The sequence below is a fragment of the Lissotriton vulgaris genome, chromosome 7 (genome assembly GCF_964263255.1).
Source record: "Lissotriton vulgaris chromosome 7, aLisVul1.2, whole genome shotgun sequence".
In the NCBI taxonomy this organism is placed as follows: domain Eukaryota; kingdom Metazoa; phylum Chordata; class Amphibia; order Caudata; family Salamandridae; genus Lissotriton; species Lissotriton vulgaris.
In genome coordinates, this window is record NC_141695.1 from 786,110,063 (window position 1) to 786,136,417 (window position 26,355).

General features: G+C 46.9%; 1 protein-coding gene across 3 annotated transcripts in view; it reads right to left on the reverse strand.

Annotated features, from left to right (window-relative positions):
- The window catches only part of RPTOR (regulatory associated protein of MTOR complex 1), a 2,217,374-nt gene that overhangs the window by 847,496 nt on the left and 1,343,523 nt on the right, over nucleotides 1-26,355 (reverse strand). For all 3 annotated transcript variants that reach the window (XM_086931040.1, XM_086931039.1, XM_086931041.1), the window contains 2 exons: nucleotides 18,504-18,604; nucleotides 17,956-18,100 (listed from right to left, as the gene is read on the reverse strand). In XM_086931040.1, coding sequence (XP_086787166.1) covers nucleotides 17,956-18,100; nucleotides 18,504-18,604 — 246 coding nt within the window. The remainder of the gene's footprint in view (nucleotides 1-17,955; nucleotides 18,101-18,503; nucleotides 18,605-26,355) is intronic.

Genomic DNA, 26,355 nt, shown 5'->3' on the forward strand with positions numbered 1-26,355 from the left:
GTCACCGTCATCAGTCGGTGACAGGCGTCGCAAGGTTTAAAACCAGGCATCCCTATTGGCACCGCGAGTCGGAATCGACTCGAAAAGTGATCAAAAGAGAACAAAAAAGATAGTAAAAAATTGACCAGAGTACTGCTCTTCCCGGATCTGCGCTTGCTGGCGCGGAAAAAAGAAGAACTGATGTCAGCGCACGAGGGCGGCGTCTTAGTACTCCGACAACGTCATCCCGGCGATCACGACGCCGACGACGGACGTGGAGCCGCAGACGAGGCCTATTGCCGTGCAAGGGTACTGCAGACGAAAACTTTCCGCATTCAGTCTGACGCCTGGGGATATTCTAAGGTAAGGAATCGAACACCAACGTGTTTCTTTCAGATCTAACATGCAGGTTTTGGCCTGAACACATTTTTGCTTGGTTTGCCTTGAAAATGTGCAGGACTTTTACATACATATAGACGATGGTGGATGTGTAATGGTTCTACCTCCGAAATCCACACAAGGGTTTGGGCACCATAGACTCTTATCAATACCAAGGTCCACTGGAATTATGTGGCATGCCAGAGCCAAATTATGCTGTGGGCCAATACGGTGTCTAGATAAATATTCACACACCTAAATAGTGTGATGCCAGTATCAGATAACCAAATGACAGGGTCAGTTGGGGGTTTCGTGGGGCAGTGGAGTTTTGGCGTTTAGAAGAGTTGGTGATCAAACTTATGTCTGACAAAAAGTGAAATAGTATTCCATAAATTCTAATAAGCTCTTATGCAGGTCCCTGTTGACAGCAGTAAATAATGGCCTCTACACCCAGGATTATTTTGTTTCAAGCCCTGACGCTGTTGCTCAGAAGCTTTCGTTCTACTATGAGGGAAGCTGAGCCAAAGGGTCACATGGCAGAACATGACTTGAGTCAGGTCTTCATCCTCCTGTCCTCGTTTCGAGAATCAGGGGTAGGAATGACAGCATGGGCAAAACAACTGGGACCTGTTTTCCCAGGCTACTAATGCGCAAAGTCCCCTCGACTTACCTCAATTTCTTTGACGCTCAGTGAACCACTCATTAGGGTATTCGAAAGATTCATCCGGATAAATTTTTCACAATTCTGCTACATTTGTGAGGCTGAGTTGTACTGTACTGCAATTGCATTTATATAGCTCTAACTCCCCCTGACGAGGCACTGTTGCACTTACTCCATAATTCAAAGTTAGTGTGTGGTTAATACAGTAGTTTGCATTGATCATTCATTATGTGTTTGAGAGAGATGTGCAGGTGGTGGTACGTTTCTAGGGGGATGATGTTCTTCCTGACATTAGGGACTATTTGTAAGGGAAATGTGTTGATTTGGTAGTTCCTTGACCATAGAGTGTTATGCAGGGCATTTCTCTATAGGTAGAAAATAAGAACTGGTGGATTATTTGTTGGCCATATAGGGAATAAGCAGGTCTTAACCATCCTTCTGAACTCTAGGTGGTTTTCAGTGCCTCTGATCGTTGCAGGTAAGACATTTGATAGTTTTGCTGCTTAAACAGAGAATGCAGTGCAGCTAATCGTTTCCCTTCTGTAATCAGGAATTATTAAGAATGGTGCCATTCTAGAACCTGAGATCCTGGTTTGGGAGTATTTTGATATTTTTGCTTGAAATTTGTTCTTTTTTTCCATTCATAACTGCGAGTGATTAATTTGGGTTTGAAAGTTTATGTTCTTGCTATTGGGACACTAGGCTTCAGGGCCGAATAGATGTGGGTTCATAGATTTACATTTAGATGCAGTCTTGCAGAATAATTTTGGAAGGTGAAACCGGACTCAGTGGAAAAGTACATTGCTAGCATTGGCACTCGTTCCTGCATCTACAAGATGAATTACTGTTTGTACTTTCTTCTGAAACTCTGCAGCAAAACAAATATTCCTTGATGCCTGGTTCCACATTGCACTGTCCTGTTAAAGGAACACATCTGCCAGCTTGAAGATGCCATGAGCTGCAGGGGCCAACTACTAAGCAGATTACCCTTGACCGCAGTAAACTGGCAAATCAGCTAGCAAAACAGTACGTTTTGCCAACCTGTGACAAAGGGCAATGTGAGCAGTCACCTGGCTTCTAAATTCAGGAGCTGAATCCATCGAAACTAGGCAGTGAACACACTCCAGCAGTACATGAATTGTTCCTATCAATACTTGATTTGGGACAATTCGGGTTTCTAATGAAGATGTCTAAAGGAGTTGGTAGCAGAAAACAGACAAATCAGTACTGTGCAAGGAAGTGAACTGCAATGTGAGAAAAAACACAAAAGAGGATTTCGGTATTTTGTTGCGAACAACATTTTTTACTGACAAAAGAATTTAAATACTTGAACAGCAACACAGGGGCCTAAAGCCTCCTAAGTACTCCTACTGTAGTATTCTTCACCCAAGACAGGTGTGCGATCAGTTCTGCGCATGGTACTGCTTTGGCCAGCAGAACCTAGCTATCGATCAATCAATCAGGGGGGTTTAAGCGTGCTACTCACCCGTGAGGCTCTCAAGGCGCGGGGGGGGGGTGTACAGATCTGTTCAGCCGAAGAGCCAGGTCTTGAGGGTCTTCCTGAAGGTGTTATGGGAGGGGGGGCACATCTGATGTCTGCTGGTAGTTTGTTCCAGGTCTTGGCTGTAATGTGAGAGAATGATCTTCTGCCTGCTCTGGCTATGTGGATGTGTGGGGTTTCGGCCAGTGCGAAGTTGGAGGATGGGAGGTTTCTTTTGGGTGCGTGGAAGTTGATGCTGTCATTGAGGTATTTGGATCCGCTGTTTTGTAAGCATTTGTAGGCGTGAGTGAGGACTTTGAAGGTCACTCTCTTCTGCATGGGGAGCCAGTAGAGTCTCTGTAGGCGTTGGCTGATGTGTTCGTGCAGGGGATGCCAATGACAAGTCTGGCCGTTGTGTTTTGGATTGTTTGGAGCTTGCAGAGTAGGGACTTGTTGATGCCGGCGTAGTGTGTTTCCGTAGTCCAGTCTGCTGGTGATGAGTGCTTGGGTGACTGTCTTTACTGATTCTGGGGGGGATCCGTTTGAAGGTTTTAGGGAGGATGCGGAGGGTGTTGAAGCAGCTGGAGGGGACAGCGTTGATCTGTCGGTTCACGGTGAGCGTTGAGTCTAGTATGATGCTGTGGTTTTTGGCGTGGTATGTGGGGATAGGTGGGCTTCCGAGGGCAGTAGGCCACCAGGTGTTGTCCCATGCTGATGGGGTGGTTCTCAGGAGGAGGACTTCTGTCTTCTCGGCGTTGAGTTTGAGGCAGCTGTTGGTCATCTAGACTGCGATGTCTTGCATTCCTTTCTGGAATGTTAGGGCTAGATTATTAGACCTTCTTGTCAAATAGCAGTTGCAAGGAAAGAAAGAAAATATCTAGGTATATTTTCACATTTTCTGCGGGAAAGGGACAATCAGCAGAATGTACTGTGAAAAGCATTTAGTGTTTTAGACCAAAGCTAAATACAATGAGAAAACAACAAGATGCAATTGCAGTATTTATTTTCAACACTCCAGAATCTTTCCAAAAGAAGCCAATTGAAATATGCAGTTTCTGTCCCACTTCAGCACATCTTTCGTCAGTCACACTTTGGGAGTACTGATGCCAATATTGTTATCGCCTGAATAGATTCTGCCTCACACACCGCCTCACACACCCTACTGGCATCTGTCCTTTCATACACCTCTTTTCAGGCCCCATTTTGAACAACTGTCCTCCTAACTGGGCATGTCTGCTTGCTGCATTTAGTTTTAGCCGATAGGAGACTTGACTCATTACACAGGGGCTCACTGCTCAGAAGGGCTGCCACTGCGACACTAACGTTTTGGATCTAGTCATTGCTTTTTGATATTTTGGCTCGCTTTCAGTATGCAAATTTACCCAGAGATGAACAAGTTACTTACCTTCAATTCCCATGTGGCAGCACTCAAAATTAACCTGGCACTCACCTATTCCACTGTGGATTTTAAGTGAAATACAACTGAGTAGCCCTCCCAGTGCTTCAGACACATGTTTGGTTACTCAGGAGGTTTTTGTTGGTACACAGTAGGGACTGAGTGCCATGCTTGTTTACAGAATTACATTTAAACACCCGTGCCTTCACAATGTTCATTAAGAAAACAAGTTACTTACCTGTAACTTTGGTTCCCCAGTATTGGTAACTTTCATAGATTCCCATGCTTTGTATCATTCCCCGTCGTCGGAATGGGAGTCTCGGTAATAAAAAATACCATAGTAGTAGGTACAAAAGAGAAAGGAAAGGCCTAGGCCTCATTCCCTTTTGTAGCATATCAGCCTCTTTTTGTAAAAGAGACCAAACTCTAGGCATCAGCCAATCAGAAGAGCCTCACCCCTGGAACCTTCCTGAAGGAACCTCAGAGCCTCAGATTTTCGTAGCCGTTGTGTGCTAGACACCCTACTTGCTGAAGGCTGAGCTTTCCCTGGGGAGGTGGGTGGGCGCATGGGAATCTATGAAAGATACCAATACTGGGGAACCAAAGTTACAGGTAAGTAACTTGTTTTCTTGCCCCAGTATTGGAACTTTCATAGATTCCCATGCTTTGTATCAGAATAGCAAGCAGTAAACACCATAAACACATTTTGCAAATAAGTACATTATAACAGTAGAAATAAAAGTACAAAATGTGTTACCCATGGAAGGTGGGATAGAAAGGAAAGCTCATCAATCACTTGAAGAGGTTTCTCAGGACAGCCTGGCCCACTGCCGCGTCATCCTGCTGCAATGACTCTAAGCAGTAATGCTTAGTGAACGTATGCACGCTGCTCCAGGTAGCAGCCCTGCAAACGTCTTTGATATGTACCCCACAAAGAGGGCTGTTGAAGATGCCACTGATCTCGTTGAGTGAGCACGGATCCTGCCCACCAGAGGTTTTCCTGCTATCTTGTGGCAATGCAGAATAGCACTCGAAATCCATCTTGAGATCCCCTGTTTGGACAGAGGGAGACCTTTGCTTGGACCGCCAAACGCAATGAGCAACTGCGAAGACTTTCTAAATTCTTTGGTACGGTCTATGTAGCATTTTAGACATCGTTGTAAATCCAGAGTGTGCAATGTCTTTTCCGCTGTAGTGACTGGGTTTGGAAAAAATGTCTTTAGAATCACTGGCTCATTTAAGTGAAAGTCTGTAGGAACTTTAGGAATGAATCTTGGGTTCGTCCGCAAGATGACTGTGTTCCTTTTGAACTGCAAAAACGGTTCTTGGATAGTAAGGGCCTGCAATTCCCCCACTCGCCTTGCCGAGGTGAGGGCCAAGAGCAGAGCCAATTTCCATGACAAGTATTTGAGGTCTGAGCGGTGAATCCGCTCAAATGGTTCCTTCATCAGTTGAGCCAGGACCAAGTTTAAATGCCATGTCGGAGGAGGAGATCTCACTGGCGGGTAGACCCTGAACAGGCCTTTGAGGAATTGCTTGACAATTCTTGAAGACCATAATGAAGGACCAGAGTCAGATCTCCTGAATCTTGAAATTGCTGCCAAATGGACTTTGATCGTAGAATGGGACAGATTAGACTTAGCTAGCGAGAGTAGATAAGGCAGGAGTTGATGAGGTTTTGAAGTTAAAGGATCAACCTTTTCCTCTTTACACCAAATACAGAATCTTTTCCATTTCAATCTGTATGTCTTGTTTGTTGATGGTGCCCTTGCCTGGGAAAGTATGTCTTTGATCTCCTTGGAAAGAGGGACATACATGAATTCTCGCTGGTCAGGAGCCATGCAGTCAGGTGTAACGACCTTGGGTCTGGAAGCCAAACCTGTCCTCCGGACATTGTCAGTAGATCCGGAACTTCCTCCAGCCCCATTGGAGGAACTAGCGACAGCAGATGCAGCTCGGTGTACCAAAATTGTCTCGGCCATGTCGGGGCTATAAGGATAATCTTGCATGGTTCCGTCTTCATTTTCTTGATGAGGCGTGGAATCAGGGGAATCGGTGGAAACGCGTAAAGAAACCTCCCTGTCCAGACTATTGATAGGGCATTGCCCAATGACCCCTGATGGTGGAACCTGCTGGCGTATGTCCGGCACTTCTTGTTGGTTGGCGTCGCAAAGAGGTCCACCTCTGGTGTGCCCCATGTCTGAAAGAGTAGATCTAGAACCTGCTGTTTTAGCTCCCACTCGTGACTGACTGAGGTGAGCCTGCTCAGTCTGTCGGCGCCTTCGTTTAGCACTCCTGGTAAGTGCTCCGCCTTTAGTGAAATTCCTTGAAGAATTGTCCATTCCAGTATCTGTTGAGCTTCTCGCGACAAGAGAAGTGACCTCGTCCCTCCTTCCTTGTTCACATAATGCATAGCTGTGGTGTTGTCCGTCCTGACTAGCACTTGTGAACCCTGGAGTCGCTGAAGAAAAGCTTGAAGAGCTAGCCTGTTCGCTCTCCGCTCCAACAGGTTGATGTGCAGCTTTTGCTCGCGAGGAGACCAATGGCCGCAGATCCTGCATCACTGCTCCCCATCACTCCAATGACGCATCCGTCGTTAGTATTTGAGGCGATGGTACGCTTGCGAAGGATAGACCTTGGCACAAATTGTCTTGATGTGACCACCAAATCACTGCCTCTTTCATCTCTCGAGTGACAACCACTTTGTCCTCGAACGATCCGTGCACTTGTTTCCAGTTGTTCCTGCAGGGGACGCATCCGCAGTCTGCAGTGCAGAATTAGGGGAATACATGATGACAGATTGGTGCAAGCCTGCACTGCGTCCTGCGCTAATGTTCTGGTCGGGCCTTCAGTAAGCAATCGTCGAGATAAGGGAAGACCTGAAAGTGGTTCCTTCGCAGAAACGCTGCCACCGGTGCCAGCACCTTCGTAAAAATCCTTGGGGCAGAGCGAAGACCGAACGGCAGAACTCTGAACTGAAAATGGCTCTTGGCTACTGTGAAGCGTAGGAACCTTCTGTGTGCTGGGTGAATCGGGACATGGAAGTACGCGTCCTCCAGATTGAGCGTGGCCATGAAATGCCCCAGGCTGACCATTTTCAATATGTCCTGTAGGGATACCATCCAGAAGGATAGGGAGATGAGATAGGCATTTAGCTCCCTGAGGTCCAGGATGGGGCGCCATTTTTCCAGCGTCTTTCTCACCAGGAAGAACCTGGAATAGAAACCTTGGCCCTGTTGGTACGAGGGGACCGGCTCCATCGCTCCTTTGCGGAGCATTTTTTGTACCTCGAGTCTTAGAAGACGCAGATGTTTCGATGGAATGGCTGCCGGGGGACTGGGTGGAGGGACTTCCATAAATTCCAAAGTATGTCCTCGTCTTATGATGTTGAGCACCCAACGGTCCGATGTAATTTGGGACTAGTTTTGAAGGAATTTTGACACCCTGCCTCCAACTGATGATCTCTTGGAGGAGGGAACAGTAGGAAGAGCCAGGAGGCCGCTATTGGCGTTTGGACGAGTCCCGTCCACGGGCAGCCTGCTTGCATTTGTTGTAAGGCCTTGAGTAACCCGAAGATTGGCCCTGTCTTTGCTGGTATGACTGGCGGTTTGGCTGGTATCCTGAGCTGTTCTAAGAATAGCGTTGCTGCTGATGTTGTTATGAACCTCTATAACCACCTCCTCTGCCTCTCGCACCTCTGAAAGGGGTTTTGCGATACTGGAGGGTTCCCAGCGATTTAGCTGTTTCTGTGTGTTTTTTGATCTCTTGAAGAGTATCATTGATCAGTTTACCGAAGAGGGCCTCGCCATCAAAGGGCAGATCAAGGACCTTGTTCTGAATTTCCGGTCTAAACCAAGTTGCCTTTAGCCACCCTTGGCGTCTTAACACTGCCGCTCCTGCCAAAGCCCGAAAGGACGTTGTGGCAATGTCCATGGCACAGTCTATTATTTCCATCGAGACCGCCTCACCCTCTTGTAAAGTTTTCTTTGCTTCCACCACTGACTCCAGTGGAAGTTGTTCTAAATATGGAGCTATATCGCACCATAACTGGCGATCATATCGTCCTAATATTGCCAAAGCATTGGCGGCGCGAACCAGAAGGCTAGCTATCGATGAAAACCGCTTGCCCGTGTTATCCAGCCGTCGTCCATCCTTGTCCGGAGGGGCCGTTAAGGGAGCAGAAGGGTTCTGTGACTTCCTCTGTGCTGCCTGTGATATGACAGAGTCAGGTTTCGGATGGCCCGTTAGCGCTGCAGGTCCATCATCTGGTGCTTTATACTTTTTATCCAGGCGCGGTAGCACAGGGACCACCGTCGCTGGGTTTTTCATGGCTTTCAAGCCTTCCTCCCACAAATGCTCCACAATTGGAATCGACCTTGTTGTTTTGCGGTGAGTTTCTTTAAAATCGTATAAGAAACAGTCTGTGGTTTGAGCAGGCATTACCAATTTAAATCTTCCAGCTGCACGTTCCATCAGCTGGTGAAAACTGCCGATGTCAGCAGGAGGAGAATCTCCTAAGTCTTGATGAGGCGAAGCTTGGTCTGGGATGATGTAGTCATATTCATCCCGTCATGATCCGAGTCTTGATTATCATCTGATGACACATCATTATCATCATCATTATCCCCATCTGGATCATCGGCTGGCTCCGACGTAGCCTGAGGCACTGGCCGCTGAGGTTGAGGTGGCGTTTGTATCGGATGCACCGGAGGGACTACAGATGATTGGTTCCTCACTGGTGTCGAAGGAGCAGACCTACGTGGTGCTGGTCTTTCTGCTTTTGACTTATAGTCCTGCAGCATCTTGTGAAGGTCATGCAGGAATGGTGTAGGAACCGAAACCATGTCTTGTGGCTCATAGCTCCTAGAGTGGGCCGTTTGATGATATTCGCCTTCTCCTTGGTCATATGCCCCCTCTGAATCTGTGTCTTGACTCTTGATGAGAAGCTGAGATGGGCTATTGGCATATTCAAAAGCATCCGGTCCGTCTCCCTCAGAGTCTTCTTGGTCTAACAACAAAGTCGGCGGTAAAGAGGTCACCCTTCTCGGGGATGTCATCTCAGGCGTGATTTTCGTAAAAGAAACCGTCACCCGCCTCTCCGTAGCCAGTATCGTCGGTGGTTCAGTCGACGTGCGGTAGAAAATCTGAGGCCTTTCCTTTCTCTTTTGTACCTACTACTATGGTATTTTTTATTACAGAGACTCCCATCCCGACGACGGGGAATGATACAAAGCATGGGAATCTATGAAAGGTCCAATACTTGGGCAAACAGAATGTTACTTCAAGGGGGATCTCCCTGTAGTGCGTAGCCACTGGGCCTGGGAACCATTTTATGCAAAACTATCTTTTTGTGGCAGCACTCAAAAAAAGACTGGCCCTCACCAATAGCCTTAAGCTGGGGGGTTGAAGAGAAACATGACTTAGTAGCATGCTCAGTGCAAGTTACTTACCTTTGATGAGGATCTTTCCAGTAGATCCTCTATCTAACCGCAGACTCATCACCTTAGAATACTCCCAAGCCACCACACTGGATCTGGAAACTTTTCAGCAACAATAGAGCTCCCATATGCCGTGTGGCTCTGCACATGCTATGTAAAGCAAGAAGTGGAGCAGCAAATAACTGCTCAACCTTGTATGCCGATATTAGTTTCTTATTTTCCTTTCCATGCCCTCAGAGGCAAAGCTTGCACAATTGTTGGTAGCAGTGTACAAATATCTAATTTAAGACTTATTTAGAAGTTAAAAAGAGGCCACTCCACAAAATGGAGAGGCGGAAGGGCTGAGAGGAATCTGTTGCTAGATAGGTTATCCATCATAAAGAACGTTACATAAGGGAAGTAACTTGTTCTTATGAAGGATACGTCTAACCACAGATTCCTCACCTTAGAATAGATACCAAAGCAGTACCTCCCCAGGTAGGGGATCTGTGGAGTGCACTCAGATCAAAAAGTGCTGTAGGAACAAGAGGGCGCCGCCTCCTTCTCACCAGTTCAGGCCATCAAGGCAGTTGCGCTTCATGAATGCATGAATTGACACGTACACCCCAGCCTAATAGATGTAATGTATAGGTACTCTGCGAGCCAACGCAGCTTTAGCCCTGGCAGAATCATCTCTCAGACCTTCCTGGGGGTTGCTTCTTGGCCAGTGCTTAGCAGATCTTGATGCGGAGGACTATCTACAGCACCAGGGTCCTTTTTCTGCATCGCCCTCCCTTCCTTTACCTAGAAGAACCCCACAAAAAATTATCATCCACACAGTGTTCTGATGTATGATCAATGTAAAATCTTAAAGCAATTTTGGGTCCAACCAATGGTGCTGCTCCTTTTCCGAGCGGTGTGGGGGAGCAAAGAACACGGACAGGGTGATGGATTGGCCTACGTGAAAGGGAATACAGGTTTTTGGCAAGAATGCCTTCCGAGTCCTCAGCAACAACTTGTCTAGGAAAAAGGTGGTCTATGCCGAATGCGCTAAAAATGCTTAGAGTCAATTCACGCAACAAGCTCACCTAATCGTTATAAGGAAGTCAGGCTCCAGCGTTAGGAGATCCAGCAAGCAACTATGCATCAGCTCAAAGGCTGTTTACATGAGAAATATTAAGGTCTGCTTAAGGTGATAATGTGGCATCCCAAATGGTTTGGGAGGGAACATGTGTCAAACCTTTAATAAATCTCATCACAATAGAACGTTTAGTCCAGATAGGCCGAAAGAGTCGACATACCACCTGTAATAGTGCTCACTGCAAGGCTGTGCTGAGCTAAAGATAAAACAAACAAAAGGACTTCCAACAGCTTTCATTGTAAAGGATTACTGGACTTTGGACGATGCTTTGACTCGTCTACCGTTTGTGTCCCCGTCACCCTTCCCCTCCTCTTCCCATGCTGTGTCTCTCACCCTCCCCTCCTGTTTCCCACCTTCACTATCTGTCTACTTCCCCTGTTCCTACCCCCTTCCCCTGAATCTCTCCCCTTGCCTGCTTTTCCCCTTACGTATTTGTGCTTATTGTTTATCTCGACCATACAAGTAGCCATGCTCTAAGAACTGTGTAACCTTTGTAACGATGTAACCTGTAAGTATGATCTGATACTCATGTAAAGCGCTCTGATACCTCCGGGTCTAGCCAGCGCTATATAAACCCTTTAAAATAAAAGATAAATAAATACAATTAAAATAAAATAACAGCTCACAAATCTGACTAGGTGGCAAAAGTTCTGCAAGGACATTCGTTTTGGTATCGGTTGATGGCAGCTGTAAATCTAGGGTGTCAGATTCCAGCTGGACTACCAATGCAAAAGAGGCACTTTGTTCCATTGGTGGCCCAAGTGGCAAGCCCATCTCTGCCTCGGGTGAGGTATCAAGCCTACTTGTCTATTGTAAATCTATGAAAAATGTATCATGTGTAATAAGGGGGGGGGGGGGGAGTACACCATCTTCATCCCCACTATCACCATCCACATCCTGGGAAGTTCCTAGTTCAGAGTTAGAGCCAAGTAGATAATAGACCCTCTGCTGAAGTATCTGCCCTGCTATAGGCACTTGGTCAGAGTCAGGATGTATGGTGACCAGTTGTTCTTTCCTAATCTTGCCACACAAAATTGGCTGACATTCAGCCAATGCCGATGCCGATTTCATATCCAACAACAAAATCAGCACTGGATCCTTTTATAGCGCTGGTGAAGTCAATATCAACGTTGAGAGAGAAGGGACCAGAGCATGCCTGGAAAGCCAGAGTGAAAACTTAGACCAGAGTAGGTATGGGCCGGAAATGGATTCCAAGGGGTTAGATGGTGCTGAGGAAATATCTGCTGGCAGTAACCAAACTCGGGGCCCCTTTGGTTCCTTGGGGCGTGAAGGCGCATTAGAGCGAGCTGAAGGAGTACTAAAAAACTGCAGCATGGCCTCCTTAATGGCTTCAATCTGCTCTCACAGACCTGATGAATTCAAGAAGTGCTAGGATCAGCTGATGAAACTGGCTCCCCGACTAGAAACCTCGAGGGCGAAAGACTCACATCGTGACATCCTTGCACCTTCTCTTTAGGTTCTGTTTCGATGAATGGGGTCAAGCACTGCTTCACTTTTTTATGTTTTCACTTAGACTTATTGGAGGACTTTGAGCACAAATTTGACCGCTTGCTGGAATAGCCTCAGAAGCAGGATCTAGTCCGCAACTTCATCTTGCGTACAGCGTCGTACACCTTCGCCAATCAGTCCCTGATCAACTTCAGGTGCACGAGGTCACATTTATCACACGAGTTCGAGCCCTGGCCAAAGCCCAGACCCACACATCATGCAGGTCTATTACTGACAATTGTTTCTGCAGTCGCGTCATGGCATGGCTGGAAACCTTGCATTTTAGGTGAAGTCATCGTTCCCTAGCACATTGGAATTTTATTTAAAAGTCAGCAGAGGATCAACAAAATTGGTAAGGGGATCCGGATCGGCATCTACAAGCACTGAAAGATAGGAACGGATGTCAGTTCTCTGGGGTGACAATTATATGCGACCAATCAGTCACTTCCAGGGTGGTACAGAACCAACGCGAACCCACACTGCACCACCTATAAGCCTAGGGAAGCACTGCTGAAGAAATATTTCCAGATCTAATCTGGTGAGTGTTTTAAGGAGCGGAATCTCCAGTTAGAGGTATACAGCAGAAATAAAAATGTAATAAATCGGCAAAAACTTTAAAAACTACACACAATTTGCAGGGAACTAGGAAATCTCGTTTGTACATGAAAACAAGTGCCTGATTTGGACTGTCCATAGATTTCAGGTACAGCACTCCGTTTTATTGAAGCATAATTTGAGGCAGGAAATTCAAGAACTGACAAGCTGTGTAATATATCTTGTTGATTACTAGAAGAGTGCCAGCTTTCCAACCTCCAACATCTCAACACCAATAAACGCCCAAGAAAATAGGCATTACGTTAAATGTGCTTGACCCAGCGCACCAACTTGTCTTTAAAATTGCCTGATAACTTGTTTGTTCCAGAGTCATTGTAAAGCGTTACCTTTTAAACGAATGCAGAAAGCAGTCTGTGAAAAGGTAGTGTGAAAGGAGACAGCATTTCGAGACAGTGCCAAAGTAAGAGAAGAGGCAATGGAGAGGACCAGCTCAGTATCCCCGTAAGCAATCCTACCCCTCTCGGTCTTGCAGGATCAACTGAGGCTAGATTATTGGTCCCACTAATGGAGAAGGTCTGCTTCTCATGCCAAGGAGTGAGTCATGGAGTTCAGAGAGAAATGTAAAAATACAATATGGAGAGGGGAGCCTGGCCAGACAGTAAGCATGCAGAAGCATTAGGCAGCATACGAAAGAAAGGAGGAATACAAAGATCCCCTCACACAGGTATACCCCGTGCCACAGATACAGTACACCTTTCCCTCATTCACACAACAGCGACAGCAATGGCAGGAGCAGCGCTGTACGCACACACACACACCGGCCCCCCACCTTCCCTCCTCCTGCGACTCCACTTTGAATGCCCCCACTACAGGGAATGTATAAGCGGTGATAAAAGTTGTTATCAAGATTTATTACAACTCTGTGACAGTGATATTTATTGGGGTACATTTATTTTCGCCAATATGGCAGATATATTATTCACATGTTTATAGGCGGCAAGAGGCCTTTATTTTACAAGAACCATTATACAAACCGCGTGAGCCACGTTATCTGGGGCCTGCAAGGCGAATATGAATTAAAGACAAAGCAACGAACATCAGCAGAGGACGAGGTGATCAGTGATTAGGTTTACGCCTTGGACGCCTGCCACTCACAAAAGGAAAACACAAATGAGGCCAAACGGGGATGGATTTATCAGGAGAAGTAGTGCCTCGGTAGGGAGATGAGACATGTCACTCATGCCTGAACTGTACATGTCCAGTGAGCGATGAACGCTTGTACTAGTGTGCCTTCCTGAATTCGTCTGCTCTGCAGGGAACAGAAGATTGCCCTTGCTGCGCTCTCTGAGGCAAGGAAGTTTGCTATGCTACTACCTTGCAGTACCTGTTCTGTGAGGAATCACATTTTGCACTGCTGTTGCTAGATTTGTCCATGTCCTAAATAAAGAAATATTGCACTTCTGTTCCTATGGGCCTCCTGTCCTCTGAAGGAGGGCAGTGTGCACTGCTGGTGCCCAAAGTGTACCTGTTCAATGAAGATGGGGTATTTCCACTTGCATTACCCCACTGTTGTAAAAACAAATGATAACATGCCCTAAAACCAGGCACCGTTTCACAATATTTGATGTGAGATGCACATAGTGCTGAGAAAGGTGCCTTATCTCCCTAGGGGCATAAATCTAGCACTGAAACTTGTGGACAGAAAAGAGAAATAGGGTCTGTTGCTCAGCCCTCTTGTATTTAATCTTGCAGCAGGAAGACAGCACTAAAATCATTTTTAGCTCACCCACACACCATTTTAAGATAGCCTTAGAGCCCGCCGTTCAGGCTATACCGGCCATTAAAGGCCCGAACCAAAGGCGAGGGCCTATAACAAGAGAGTGGGCCTATAATGGCTGGTAGAGCCCATTACGGATGGCTCTAAGGCTATTAGAACAATCCACCCTTAGAGGGCAGAATGTTCTAATTTGTAAAACAAAGGATTCACAGTGCCCGAAGGGATTAAAATTCCCTCGAACACCGTGAGGCCTTTTGTTCACAACAACAGCTGAGAACAAACATTGGAATGTTGAAGCTCCAGGATTCTATTGGCCATTAGAAGCACAAAGCACTCCATTGTTTACCATATAGTTCTTAACATTCCAATGTTCTAATATAAGTCTAACTATTTTTAAAAAAGAGAGACAATAAATGTCTACATAAGGGGGGAGAACCTCATCCAAAGTAGAGGATGCATAACTAGTAAAGTGTACAACAACTGCACAATAGTACTTAACCCCTTGCGTGCTGATGACGGCCCCCGTCCGTCATGCATCACAGTGCTCGTGTGCTGATGATGGCTGGGGGCCGTCGATGAATCCGCCCACTCTTCGAAACGGCGCACAGGCGCAGAATCGGGCCGCGCCCAAGGGGTTAAGGATGCTTCCCAGTGCTAGATGTGGAAACCCATTGATGAAGCATACCACATAAGATAGGTAACAGGTCATCATTCTAAATGAGTACATCAACCTATGGGGATTCCTTAAGAGGTTTGGCACGTTTCTTCCAGGATATCAGAGCATTTTGTATGTTTATATCTGTTTATAGAGTGGACAATAGTCTTTAATTTTCTCTTACTCCCTCTTTAGTGTGTTAGCTACTTGTGTTGTATCTTTTCTGCATGTGTGAGATAATCATGTGATGCTTTTTCTGCTAATGCCACTTACCCTTTCCCTATTATTTGAATAAGAGAAGATTGTGCTGTTGTTGTCTATGTTCTAACTTTGTTGTGAAGCTCAGTATACAACTTTCCACTGTGCAAAAGACAAACAATTTGAATTGCAAATATTTGTTTGTGCAAACATTAACACTCTTTGAAAAAACCAACCAGGGTCTAAAAAGAGACTACACAGATCAAGGAAAGGCAGTAAGGATTTACAGGTTGCACTAACCACAATATACACAGAAGTCACAGCAAAATCTTATTTGCCAATGTTGCCCACCTCTTCGGTCCACTGCCTGAGAACCCCAATATTACAAAGAAAGAAAGAATAGAGAGGTACAGTTCTTTTTTTGTTGCCTCTCAATTCTTTCTTTGTCTAAAAATACGCTATTTACAAGAATAATATGAGCAGCAATAACGGACGATTTCTGAACAGGCACATGGAAAGGAAAAACCAATGCGCTGACACCCATCTATCTGAGGGGATTTTGGTGCGACTACAACCAGTGGCGGCTCCTCCGATAAGGCTGAGGAGGGTCACCCCACTGAACAAAAGGACAAATAGAATGATAATAACTATTGTTATTATAATTTTAGCCTTCCTAGTGCAGTCAGTGGCTCTCGGGCAGAGCGTGCCAGAGTAGGGGGAGGAGTTGTTTACACTCCCTATATGTGCGCATGACTGCTTGGCTGACCCTCTTGGACCGGCCAAACAGTCCTGCACACTTTGCATCTCCCCCACCAGGCTGCATTACACAGCCTGTTGAGGAATATGCCCAGCCTCCCATTCCCCGTCTGAGCACCGAACCACGGCGCTCAGACCAATCACAATGCTGCACTTAAACGTTGTGATTGGCTCAGGAGAGCCCGGGTGCTTCCTGTTGCCGCCGGGACAGCAGAAAGAAGAAAGATGATGGAGGAGGGAGGAGAGGCTGCGGCCGACTATTACAGTTATGTGTTTTTTTTCTTCTTTTTTTGTTGTCATCCCCACCCGCCCCACCACCCAGGTCCGGTAGCAGCCACTTCTGTCTGCAACACCACTGTGATGCAGCTTGTCTTGAAGGACAGGTGCACAACATACTGCAGGTGCGGCCCCTCAAGGGCCACCAGTGCCATTAGGTAACGAGGAGCAATTTCACACAGAGGAGGCACGAAAACCCGAGACGAAACACAAAAGTCAAGAGTAGGAAGAAAAATTGAGTGGAGGATACTGGATTAGAGCCACAGAGGGGCAAATGAGACAGGAGGAACTAAATCCATGTCTATGAGGAAGGGAAAGTAGAAGAAGATGGGCGAGTGGAGTGAGGAGGGGATCATCGAGCTCAGAGGCGACTCTACCCATGTGACTGCCGCTCACCCTTTGATTAAAGGCATGTTATGCAGCTGCCTGTAGTTGTTCATGGGGCAGCTTCAAGAACCATTAAATTGGTCCTTGCAGCTGGAATGCTGATCATTCCTCATTAGAGCTGGATCGTTGTTCAGCTCCGTCAGAAAACAGAATAAACACTGGACACCTAGGTGTAGTACTTCAAAAAGATACCTCTCAAACATGGATCTCCAAGTCTTGCGCTGGAGTTTCCAGGATGTTAGCGCTGTGTGCTGACGGTACTCTAGCTGGAACAAAGCAGGAAGACTGACTTTTGAGGCACTGCTTCAACAACCAGAAGCACCTTTGGTTTGGGGGTGGTGGAAATGGATGAGTTGGCCAGGGCATGGGCCTGACACACTAGATAAAACACTGCCTCATACCCACTGCAATGTCTTGGCTGAAGACTGTTCCTTGCACTTTCACCAAGAGTAATTATTCATCAAGGCAAATTGATCTACTAAGACAGCGAGACAACTAGAGCGTGAGAACAAGACCAGCCCACTGCAATGAATTATGTTCACTGAATTAACGTTTTTTTCTATCTTCTGGGAAAGAAAGAGAGGTGTCTGCATCCTCTATAATCGTTGAGCCTGTGAAGAGGCAAGTCCTCCCATTACATTTTGAATTTATAAAAAAGATCTTTCACAACTCCATACAGACAATATGTTGCGAGTGTCAGAGGAAACTGCACCTTACAAAAAAGCATCCAAGAAAAAGAGCCACTAGGTGGAACAACTTAGAGACAGCATTTTAAAGAAACAACTGATGCATCTCTTTATGCTCAGCATTAGTACAGGCCAGTACCATGAGGAAATAAATTCCACACTTTACAGAATCCTACCATTCAAAGCCAGAAGTTATCCTATCTGGCATCAGTGAAGAGGGTTACGGAATGCAGGCTAGAAGGCCTTCAGATGACAACCGGCCCAGAGAAATTAACACTCCAGGTTAAAGTCTAGGACAGTGCCTTAAAGGAAATACAAGCACCATGTGTATCTTGAGAACACGAAAGAGTCCTCATGAAGTAAGAACAAGCACAGACCACTACGAGTACTGAGGATACATGTACATCATCTATCTAAAGTGCTATGTGAACAAGCACACAAACTACTCAATTCTTTGGATGCATTCACACTAATCCCAGTGATAAGGACACGTATCTTACCTCTATTCCTTCCTCCAGATACATGAATTCTACTCACAGCACAGACTTCCACTTCACTGACCGCAACTTTGACGATTCAAGATCCAGTCCTACTGAAACACCTGTTCCACCAACCAACATCAGAAGGTGAAGGAAGGCACGGTCTCTCAACATTACCTGTCTGACAGACACATCTGGCATTAAAGTGCTAAGGCGTTCACTTACCACATGGCATGCATGTATGTGGGTGGGAGGCGAGGACTGCTCACTGGTGTGCAGTTGTAGGACCTCATGATCCTCTCAGCCAACAAGAAGTTACGGAACAAGCTGGCAACAAGCAGGTCTTGCCTGAAGAGCTTCTGGAACAGATCTGAAAGAAAGAAAGGCCAAGTTCGAAGAAGGGAAGGGTTATGTTACAAATTGCTACAGCACTTTTCCTGATGCACAAGCTCATAGGTTTATGTCCAATTGCAATGTATAACGTGATAAAGTAGGAAGGCCCTTTCTGGGGACCAAAACAAAAGCCCTGATGCTCAGAAAGGTGCAGTGTTCCCACTGACAAGAACAAGGCATGCAATGGTTCTGGCTCACAGTGATGCTTTACACCTTGGGGAATTCTGGTCCACGTTGTGTTGTCAATGATGGTTCAGAGCATGGCTTTACTTCTGGGCAAGTCTTCCACAGCAATGTAGATGCTGATGACTTAAATAGTGGCTGATGCATCTAACTTTCACGAAGAACCGTCCATGTTATAGTGCCATGAGATATCTTACCTCGAGGCAGCACATTCCATGCGATTGTGTCAGTGATGGCTGTAAATATCCAGTTGAGTTCTCCCAAGGGTGTCCGTCGATCATTCAGTCTCCCGGGAATCCTGTGAGTGAGGGGGAAGCAATTAACAAATCAGAAATCAGAGATCGGAAAAGCAGCAAACGGGCTCTTGATGCTAGTGGACACATCCTAACTTTATTGCACTTTGCTGTGGGGTGGTAGAAGCATAAAGGTAGCAGTGAACACTCGAAGCAGCTGGAGAATTATTGTAGCGAGTTGGGGAAGAGGGGAGAACAGAGAAGGCAGCAGATGTGGACAGTGGACAAAGCAGAGGGACGCAGTGGACAATGCACAGGACATCAGAGGACAATGCTGAGGGGGCAGCGGACCATGCCAGGGTCGTAGCAGGCTAAACAGAAGAGATGGGGAGCAGGAGGAGGGCAGAGGGAGCAGTGGAAAGCAGAATAAAAGGAGTACATTAAGCTCGAGTCCTTCATGCATTAAATATTGTTTGTGATATTGAGATGCAGCCGAATCTCAACTAATAATTAACAAAAGCAGAAACTGGCACAATGAAGGATGCAAGTTCAGCAACGTTGCTCGGGGAAATAGCAACATGCCGGAAACATGAAACAGCACTGCAGTGAGTGATTATCAGGGGCGGCTCTTCCACAATGGCAGAAGAGTATCGCCCCACTGGCTCAGAGCCAGCAGGTGAAAAATAAAACGATTACCAATAATCGTTTGATTTTTCATTTGCCGGCTCTGAGCCAGCGTGTGCAGAGAGGTGGCGGATGGGGGGAGGGGGGCTTTGGGGGGGGGGGGGGGGGGGGGGGCTTGGGAGGAGGAGTGCTATGTGCACTTCTAAGTGGGGATGTGTGTTTGGCCAGACGTCTCAGGCCGGCCAAAAACACATGAGGACTTCGGAATTTCCAGCCCGGGTGTATTAAACAGCCAGGCAGGATAAACCGCAAAGACTCCCTGGTCTGAGCAGAGCGTCTTTTCAGCCCGCTCAGGCCAATCCTGCGCTGTTCTCATAGCATTAGAGCAGTGCAGGGATTTCACAGGGAGTCTAATGCTGCCTCAGTGCCTGCTGGGACCAGGAAGATCGAGGTGTACATTTTTTTTTAAAAAAGCGTGGGTAAAATGTGCATTTTCAAGCAAATAGGAGGAAGCAAGAAGGTTAATAACGCAATTATATAAGTGAGATTATGACATCAATAAAGCAATTTCATATTGTAAGACCTCACTGTGTCATTTTGGGAAGAAAGGAGGAGGAGTTGCAGTAATGATAATTAACCACTTCGATGCTGATGACAAGCTCAGCTCGTCATGAGGCTTACCTGCCGTGTGCTGATGACGAGCTGAGCTCGTCATGTAACTCGGTCATTTTAAAAATGCAGCACACAGCGGGAAAAGCTGCCGCAGCGATGCGGTTAAAGGTAAGTAATTCAGGATTTACCAGAGTTTTGAAATCTCCTCCTAGCTCATCATGCGGCCACGTAAAGAGAGGCCTCATGAGAGCAAAGACAAGGCTGCGGCCAAGTGGTGGAGGCAACTTCATAAAAAGGAAAAAAAATTGTCTAGACTTCCCCTTTATGGTCATAGCATCAGATGATTTGTAGGCAGTGATACACTGTTTATTAGGTCGAAGCCTGCGTTGCAGCACATGCGCTGTCGCAGGCGAGAGTTCTTGTTAGCAAGAAGGGGCATGAAACCACGCCCCTTCTTCCAATGGCCGGCCTCGCCAAACGGAGGCCTGCCACTGGACAAAGCCCGTGTTCGGATGATTTGTCCGGATGTGATCCCGCCTCTCTAGGACTGGGTAATGTGACTTACGGTGTCGCAAGCGTATTTTCTAAAATATCGCCATGGCAACCATGAGTCAGGTCACCAGTCCGGGAGGGGCGGGATTCATTATCGCGTTTCCGGCAATTTCTTTTTTTTTTACATTTTGGCAGTCATTCCTGCGAGTTCCTCGGCGGTGGAGGAGGTAGGGGAGAGGCGTTGCTGTTTTTTTATGTTGCTTGTGCTGTGAAATCCGTGCAGCCTCAATGTTACTGTAGTATCTGTGTTTTGAATCTTTTTGTGTTTCTCATTTTCTTAGTTTTCTACTCCCTGCTGTGTTTACTTGTCTGCTGGTTTATAGGGTGTGTTATACGCACACAGCCTTGCTGGTTTTGTAAGACTTTTGGGCCGATGGTCTTGTTTAAATTATATTTTCGTATATTATGCAACTGTAGTCAGGCTGGTATTAAAGTGGGGCTCTCACAATTCAGATTAAATCGCAAACCCTGAATAGACAAACGAGGCAATGACATATCTCTCCCGGTACAACTAACGTGCTTTCTCTGCCCGTGATTCTCTTTTGTTCTTTGCCACCTCTTGTCTCTGCATCTCCCCCTCCGGCACACCTCCCCCTCACCTCTCCAAGCTGCACTCATCCGGGTTTTTGTTGTCACCCAGGGCCTGCCTGTGGTCACTTTTACTTTCACAATAACACAGTCTTGGTTCCGAGGGAGGTTTCTCCCGATGCTCCTAGCAGCGGAATGTCGATGAAAGAATCTGTTGTGTTGCTGAATTGCCGAATATTTATTGGACATTTGTTATTTCAGAAAAATTACGTTATGTCATGGTCTTTGAATTTAAGAAAATGTGCCTCGAATCAGAGCTTTTTCGAAAGAATGCCTCCTGTATTTCTTGCACAGGCAGCGAGCTGTCAAATAATGTAAGGAAACCAGACTTTGAGAATACGGTTGTTCTAATATTGTTTTCCAAAGAATATTAGTGTTTGTCAAGTCCACTTTCAAAATGCTGCCTGACCCCCGTTTCCTCCTATCTCAGTGTCAGTATTGCTGCTGCTTCTTTCTTTCTTCCTGGTGATGCTGCTATTTTCGTTTTTTTCTTCTTTCCACTTTTTTTCCTCCCATTGTCTGTGTTAATTCTTCACCCCATCTCTCACTCTGCCATTGTTTGTGTTACCCCAACCATAAATAAAACAAGCATTCGCAATGCATTAGGTCTCGCAATTGCGAGATTTTGTGCTATTGGCATTGTAAATGGCATTGCCTTTTATTATCATATGTTTTTTAAACATAAACATAAAATGTATTGTCATTTACAATGCCAATAGCACAAAATCTCGCAAATGCGAGACCTAATGCATTGCAAATGCTTGTTTAATTAAGCACCAGACTGAGTGATCAGGTACCCTTTGCTGCATATGATCTCCAAAAAACGAAATAATTTATGAATAAGACGGACTACCAAATACCAACAGAAAAACCTGCACCAAATGTACCGTTATTTTGTGCACAAGAAATATCACTGCCCGTGTATGCAGAGGACAAACTGTAGCATGTGTGTGATATACAGATTCATCATACATGGACTCACTTAGGGCTGTGTAGAAGTTTACTGGCAACTAACAGAAGCAAACAAGACTAGCCTGGTAACAGAACTTGCCGCTGTTTACTATTTATAGCTTAGCCATATGATTCCATTTCACCAGGGACATTATATTTCCAACCCAGGGATTTCCTTTCACAAACCCCTATAGTCTAGTAGTTCCGTCATATTGTTCGGAACCTACACTACAACTCTCAGAATGAATCATATAATAATATCAATGTAAGCGACTAAAAACACTCAGTAGTGGATTGCATGAACTCCTACTGCAATTCTATGAAACAAGTGAAGCTTCGAAAAGGGAAGTGCTCAGTTAGCCTAAGAGAATGACTGCTGCTTCATTCTTGAAGGCTCCTAGCAGCTTGTTGGCAACCACTGCATGGTGCTGCAGGGCCTGGGTGTGCAAAATGTCACTCATGTTCGTTTAGAGAGATTCGGTTCCAGAGCCAAGCCGGGCTCACACTGTCTGGCTTGTGACTGGAGGGGACAGGTGATGGCAGTAAAGTTTGTAATGTGTGCACTGCAGACATACTGCACCAAACCTTTTAACGAAACTGCCACTGTACTCACACCTTCCAATAATGGCTCACAGTCAGTCACAGCTCCTCAGGGCGCCCAGGGATCCCCATACATGGCTCACAGTGCACAGAGGTTTTGCCAAAGAGCTCATGCAGAGCCCATCCGAGGAGCACATACGAAGAACTCGTGGTTGTGCCGGGCTCTATTAAGCAGCCGAACGGTGTGAGAGCCGATGAAGCTTCGCTTAAATGAGGCAGATATGAGGTGCTTCCTGCAATAAGGACTGCACTGTGCGATGTGCCCGGTAGGTCTCAGGGTACCCGCCGCACTCCCTGCCCGGACCGGAGGTGGTGGTGGGCATAGCTGATGAGTGGGCTCAAGAAAACCACCCCCCACCATCATTCCCGCAATATTCTAACTGTACGAATATATGGTCCAAATTCTGCCAAATTAAACCAAAGCTTCATTTACCTTGTAAAATTACAGTTTAGAAATAAAGTTCTGTAAATTCCACTGCAGGTTTAACTCTCTTTAATGTCTCCCTCCTGTTGAGGTCAGCTGATAATTCTTCTCTGCTTTTACGTCGACGTCTGCCTACATTTCATGCTGTCTGCCCAGCTGTGCTGCTAGGGCTTAAACTATGTGTTCCTTGTTAAATTCCGAACGATTACAATAATGTACAGCTCATTTATTGAATAGTAATAAGATGGGATCCGCTCTGCGTGGGGTCCTCGCCAGGCTCGGCGGCTGCAGGCGGCAAGTACCCGTTTTCTTAGGTCTCGCACCTGGCGATGCAGCGCGAACCGCGGTCGCCAGCGAGACCTATTGTCGTCGACTAGGCTTTCAAGGGCTCTCAAGGGAGACAGGAGATGGGCACGTGCAGGCTGCAGGCCAGACTGGACATGTGGACGCGCGTGTGAACACGCGCTAGCATCCACTGTGAGCCGTTCATTAACTTTCACTTTCATTGTTAAACATGTACAGCTGGCACTCCTCCCTGCAAGCCGCACGCAATTGTACATTAAAGTTAAGCTCGCAATGCGGCTAAAAAGTAATCACAGGCTGGCGAGGCGCTTTGCTTCACTGCACTTTGTGGTAGCAGCGTGGCGTTCGCAGGCACGGCAGTGCCGCCACTCACCCGTCTTGGTTGCCTCCCGGTAGCTCTTCTCGGGCCTGCACGCAGGCTCCTTGGGCGTGCAGCATGGCGTGCAGGGGCTGCTTTTTTGTTGCTTTGGCGGCCCCCTCCCACAGCCTCAGCAGCCGCGCAGCACTCCTCAAGCACAGCGGGCGAAGCCCGCAGGCGCCGCCACTGGGCACGCCAATGTGCACACCAATGTGCACACCAATGTGCAGGCTCACGGCGTCTCGCTCCTGCCCACCCGCGTCTCTTCCGTCTTGTTTAATTCTATTACGGAGGCTGTTCTGCGCTCCATGCCGACTGGTGCCCCAGTCCCGCCCCTGGGGTTACGTGTGCTTCAGGACCCGCAATCCTGCTTACAAGCAGCGTTGTGGGCTACGGTTATTGTTTGTGTGCCCCAATCCTGTTTCTTGGTTTACGAGCGCTGGAGGACCGCACGCCTGACTACTAGCTCTGGCGTGTGCCCCGATCCGGCCTCCCTGTGGCTCTGACAATTGAGACACGCTAGGTGTACACTCTCATAGAGCAGCGCAAGCCAGACTGTGTGCCTCAACCCCAGCAAGAAAAGCCTCATTGCGACGTCCACGTAACCCTCAGCTAGTCTGCAGGAGAGGGACAACATACAGCAATGCTGGCCCTGGGACTAAGGCCTGCCGACACCGCACCGGTCCCTTACGAGGTATCTTGTTTTTGTACTAATAATATTCGCCGCTTAATTCAAATATTAATTTGTGCTAATCATCTTAAACGTTTTCCGTCAATGTCTCTGTGCATTCAGAACACAACTTTCACGGTCCTGGTGCTTCCTTTGGAAAAACATTGTTCCAAGTGTGTTAGCCCAGCTTTCTAAATTCGGACTTGGCAACGGTTTATAATTATATCAATGCCTAAGCGCTTCTCTCAGCACTCTGCATGTGGCAAGCCTGCGTCTCCGGTTTGACCCGCCTCGAGGAGCACGCCTGCTTTCCTCCCCCGCCTGTGACGAGGTCGCTCCTCCCAGGTTCCTCCTGCCTGTGCCTGCCCTATCCAGGAGGAGGCAGCGAGTTGTGAGCCAGGAGGATCCCGCCCTCTGTGTCAGCAGCCGGATGGAGGAGCCGGGAGCTACTCGGTCGTGATCACCTCTCTGCTAGTCATCAAGTGCCTCTGCCCCCTGCCGGTTGCCCGGTGTGGGCGGGTGGGTCTGGCCTGGAAGACCCGCCGCCAGGCCTCGACACCCCTTTCCCTCAGCCATTGATGCCAGCCCGGGAGCCCCCTGAGCCCGCAGCATGTCAGGCAAGCAATACAAGGGGCCTGAGGTTGGCTGCTAAATTAACTATTTCATCTTCGGCTTGAACGTCGTTTTCTGGGTAAGTTCGGTTTTTGGTGCGTTCACACCCTTGTTGTGTTGCAAGCATTCTGTTTGGCTGGTGAGTAAGACAGGGGTTCCTGACCCTGCCCTTCTCGGAGGCTCAGCAGCTGCCCAGGAATCAGAAGCCCTTCCCATCCCTTTCCCTCGTCCCCACATGCCTCCTCCAGCTTTCAGTGGCTCCCTGCAACGCAGATTCATTGTTTGTTGCTGGGCAGCCTTGTTTCCAAAACGGTGACTCAGATTCTCATCTCGGGGGGCCTGTGGGGGACACAGGGGGGGGGGTTGGGCGCGGAGCGTGGAGACATCCAGGTGATACTAGCAAAAACTACAATTCCAGAAAAACACACAATTGCATTCATTTTATGACGCTGTAAGTCTTAGTTAGATATTAGCTAAATACTCAACAGACAGTGAAATCCAGAACGGTCCTCGAACAGGGAGGTGCTTTGGGGTATGGATGGATGATGGGCTAGACTGCAGTTCAGTTATATAATTTCCACAGCAACAACGGTTTTAGAGTTGTCTACGCACATCTAGCTGGTGTTATTGGCCTACTCAGGCCTTGGTGTTGTATTTTGTTAGGTCTGCATCAACATACCAGATGTCTGGAATCTATTATTGCCAAGCCTTCCTTTAACATATACATTGAGTGCTTTGGCTCCGCCCCCAGAGAGTACCACCCTCTCACCTCATACTGTTGCATTTTTTTGGTGAATCATTCCTCATCCTATGAAGTGCCTGTCCTGTAGTGCAGGAGGTATTATATTACATTTCAAAAGTACACTCGATCATCAGACATTTCATTCTATATCTTATACGTGCATTTGATAGTGAGCAATCGTTTTTTTTTTTGTATATGTTCACTGCAGCTGGTTCTTTTTTTAAATAATTTAGTCGGGACTCAAAATGAAGCACAGACCGGTTCCTTTTCAAGTGACAAATGTAGATGTACACCGACTAAAAAAAGAGGTACAACTGAAAGAGCAGTTTGCTCCAGAGATGGGTCATCCCAAGGGCTCTGTAATTCTAGCACCCCAATGAGCGCCGAGCCCTGACTCAAAGAGCTGCCTGCTGTAGTGTGTTTGCAGAATCCATCCGCTCATTAACTCTTATTTGCAGCCCCCTTACATTTGCTTATATGCAGACTTGATTCTTACTAAAACAAAAGCTGGTAATTAGGCTGAGCAGAAATCTTAATATAATCTACTTTAAAAACGGAATAGTCGAGTCTGTATGCCACATGAGGATTGCTTCTTGGTGGTGGTAGGGCCCAGTGTGTGCCGTCAAGTGTTTGAATTAAATAGTCAAATCTGTGGTAGAGGAATGTATTCTTGCATGGTTGCAGCATCAAGGGAAGCTGGCAGTTTTAATTGGTGCATTGTAAACAGGAGATCTGCTTGGGTTATTCCCCCATGTTGATACGGGCTAAAGGGAATAACAG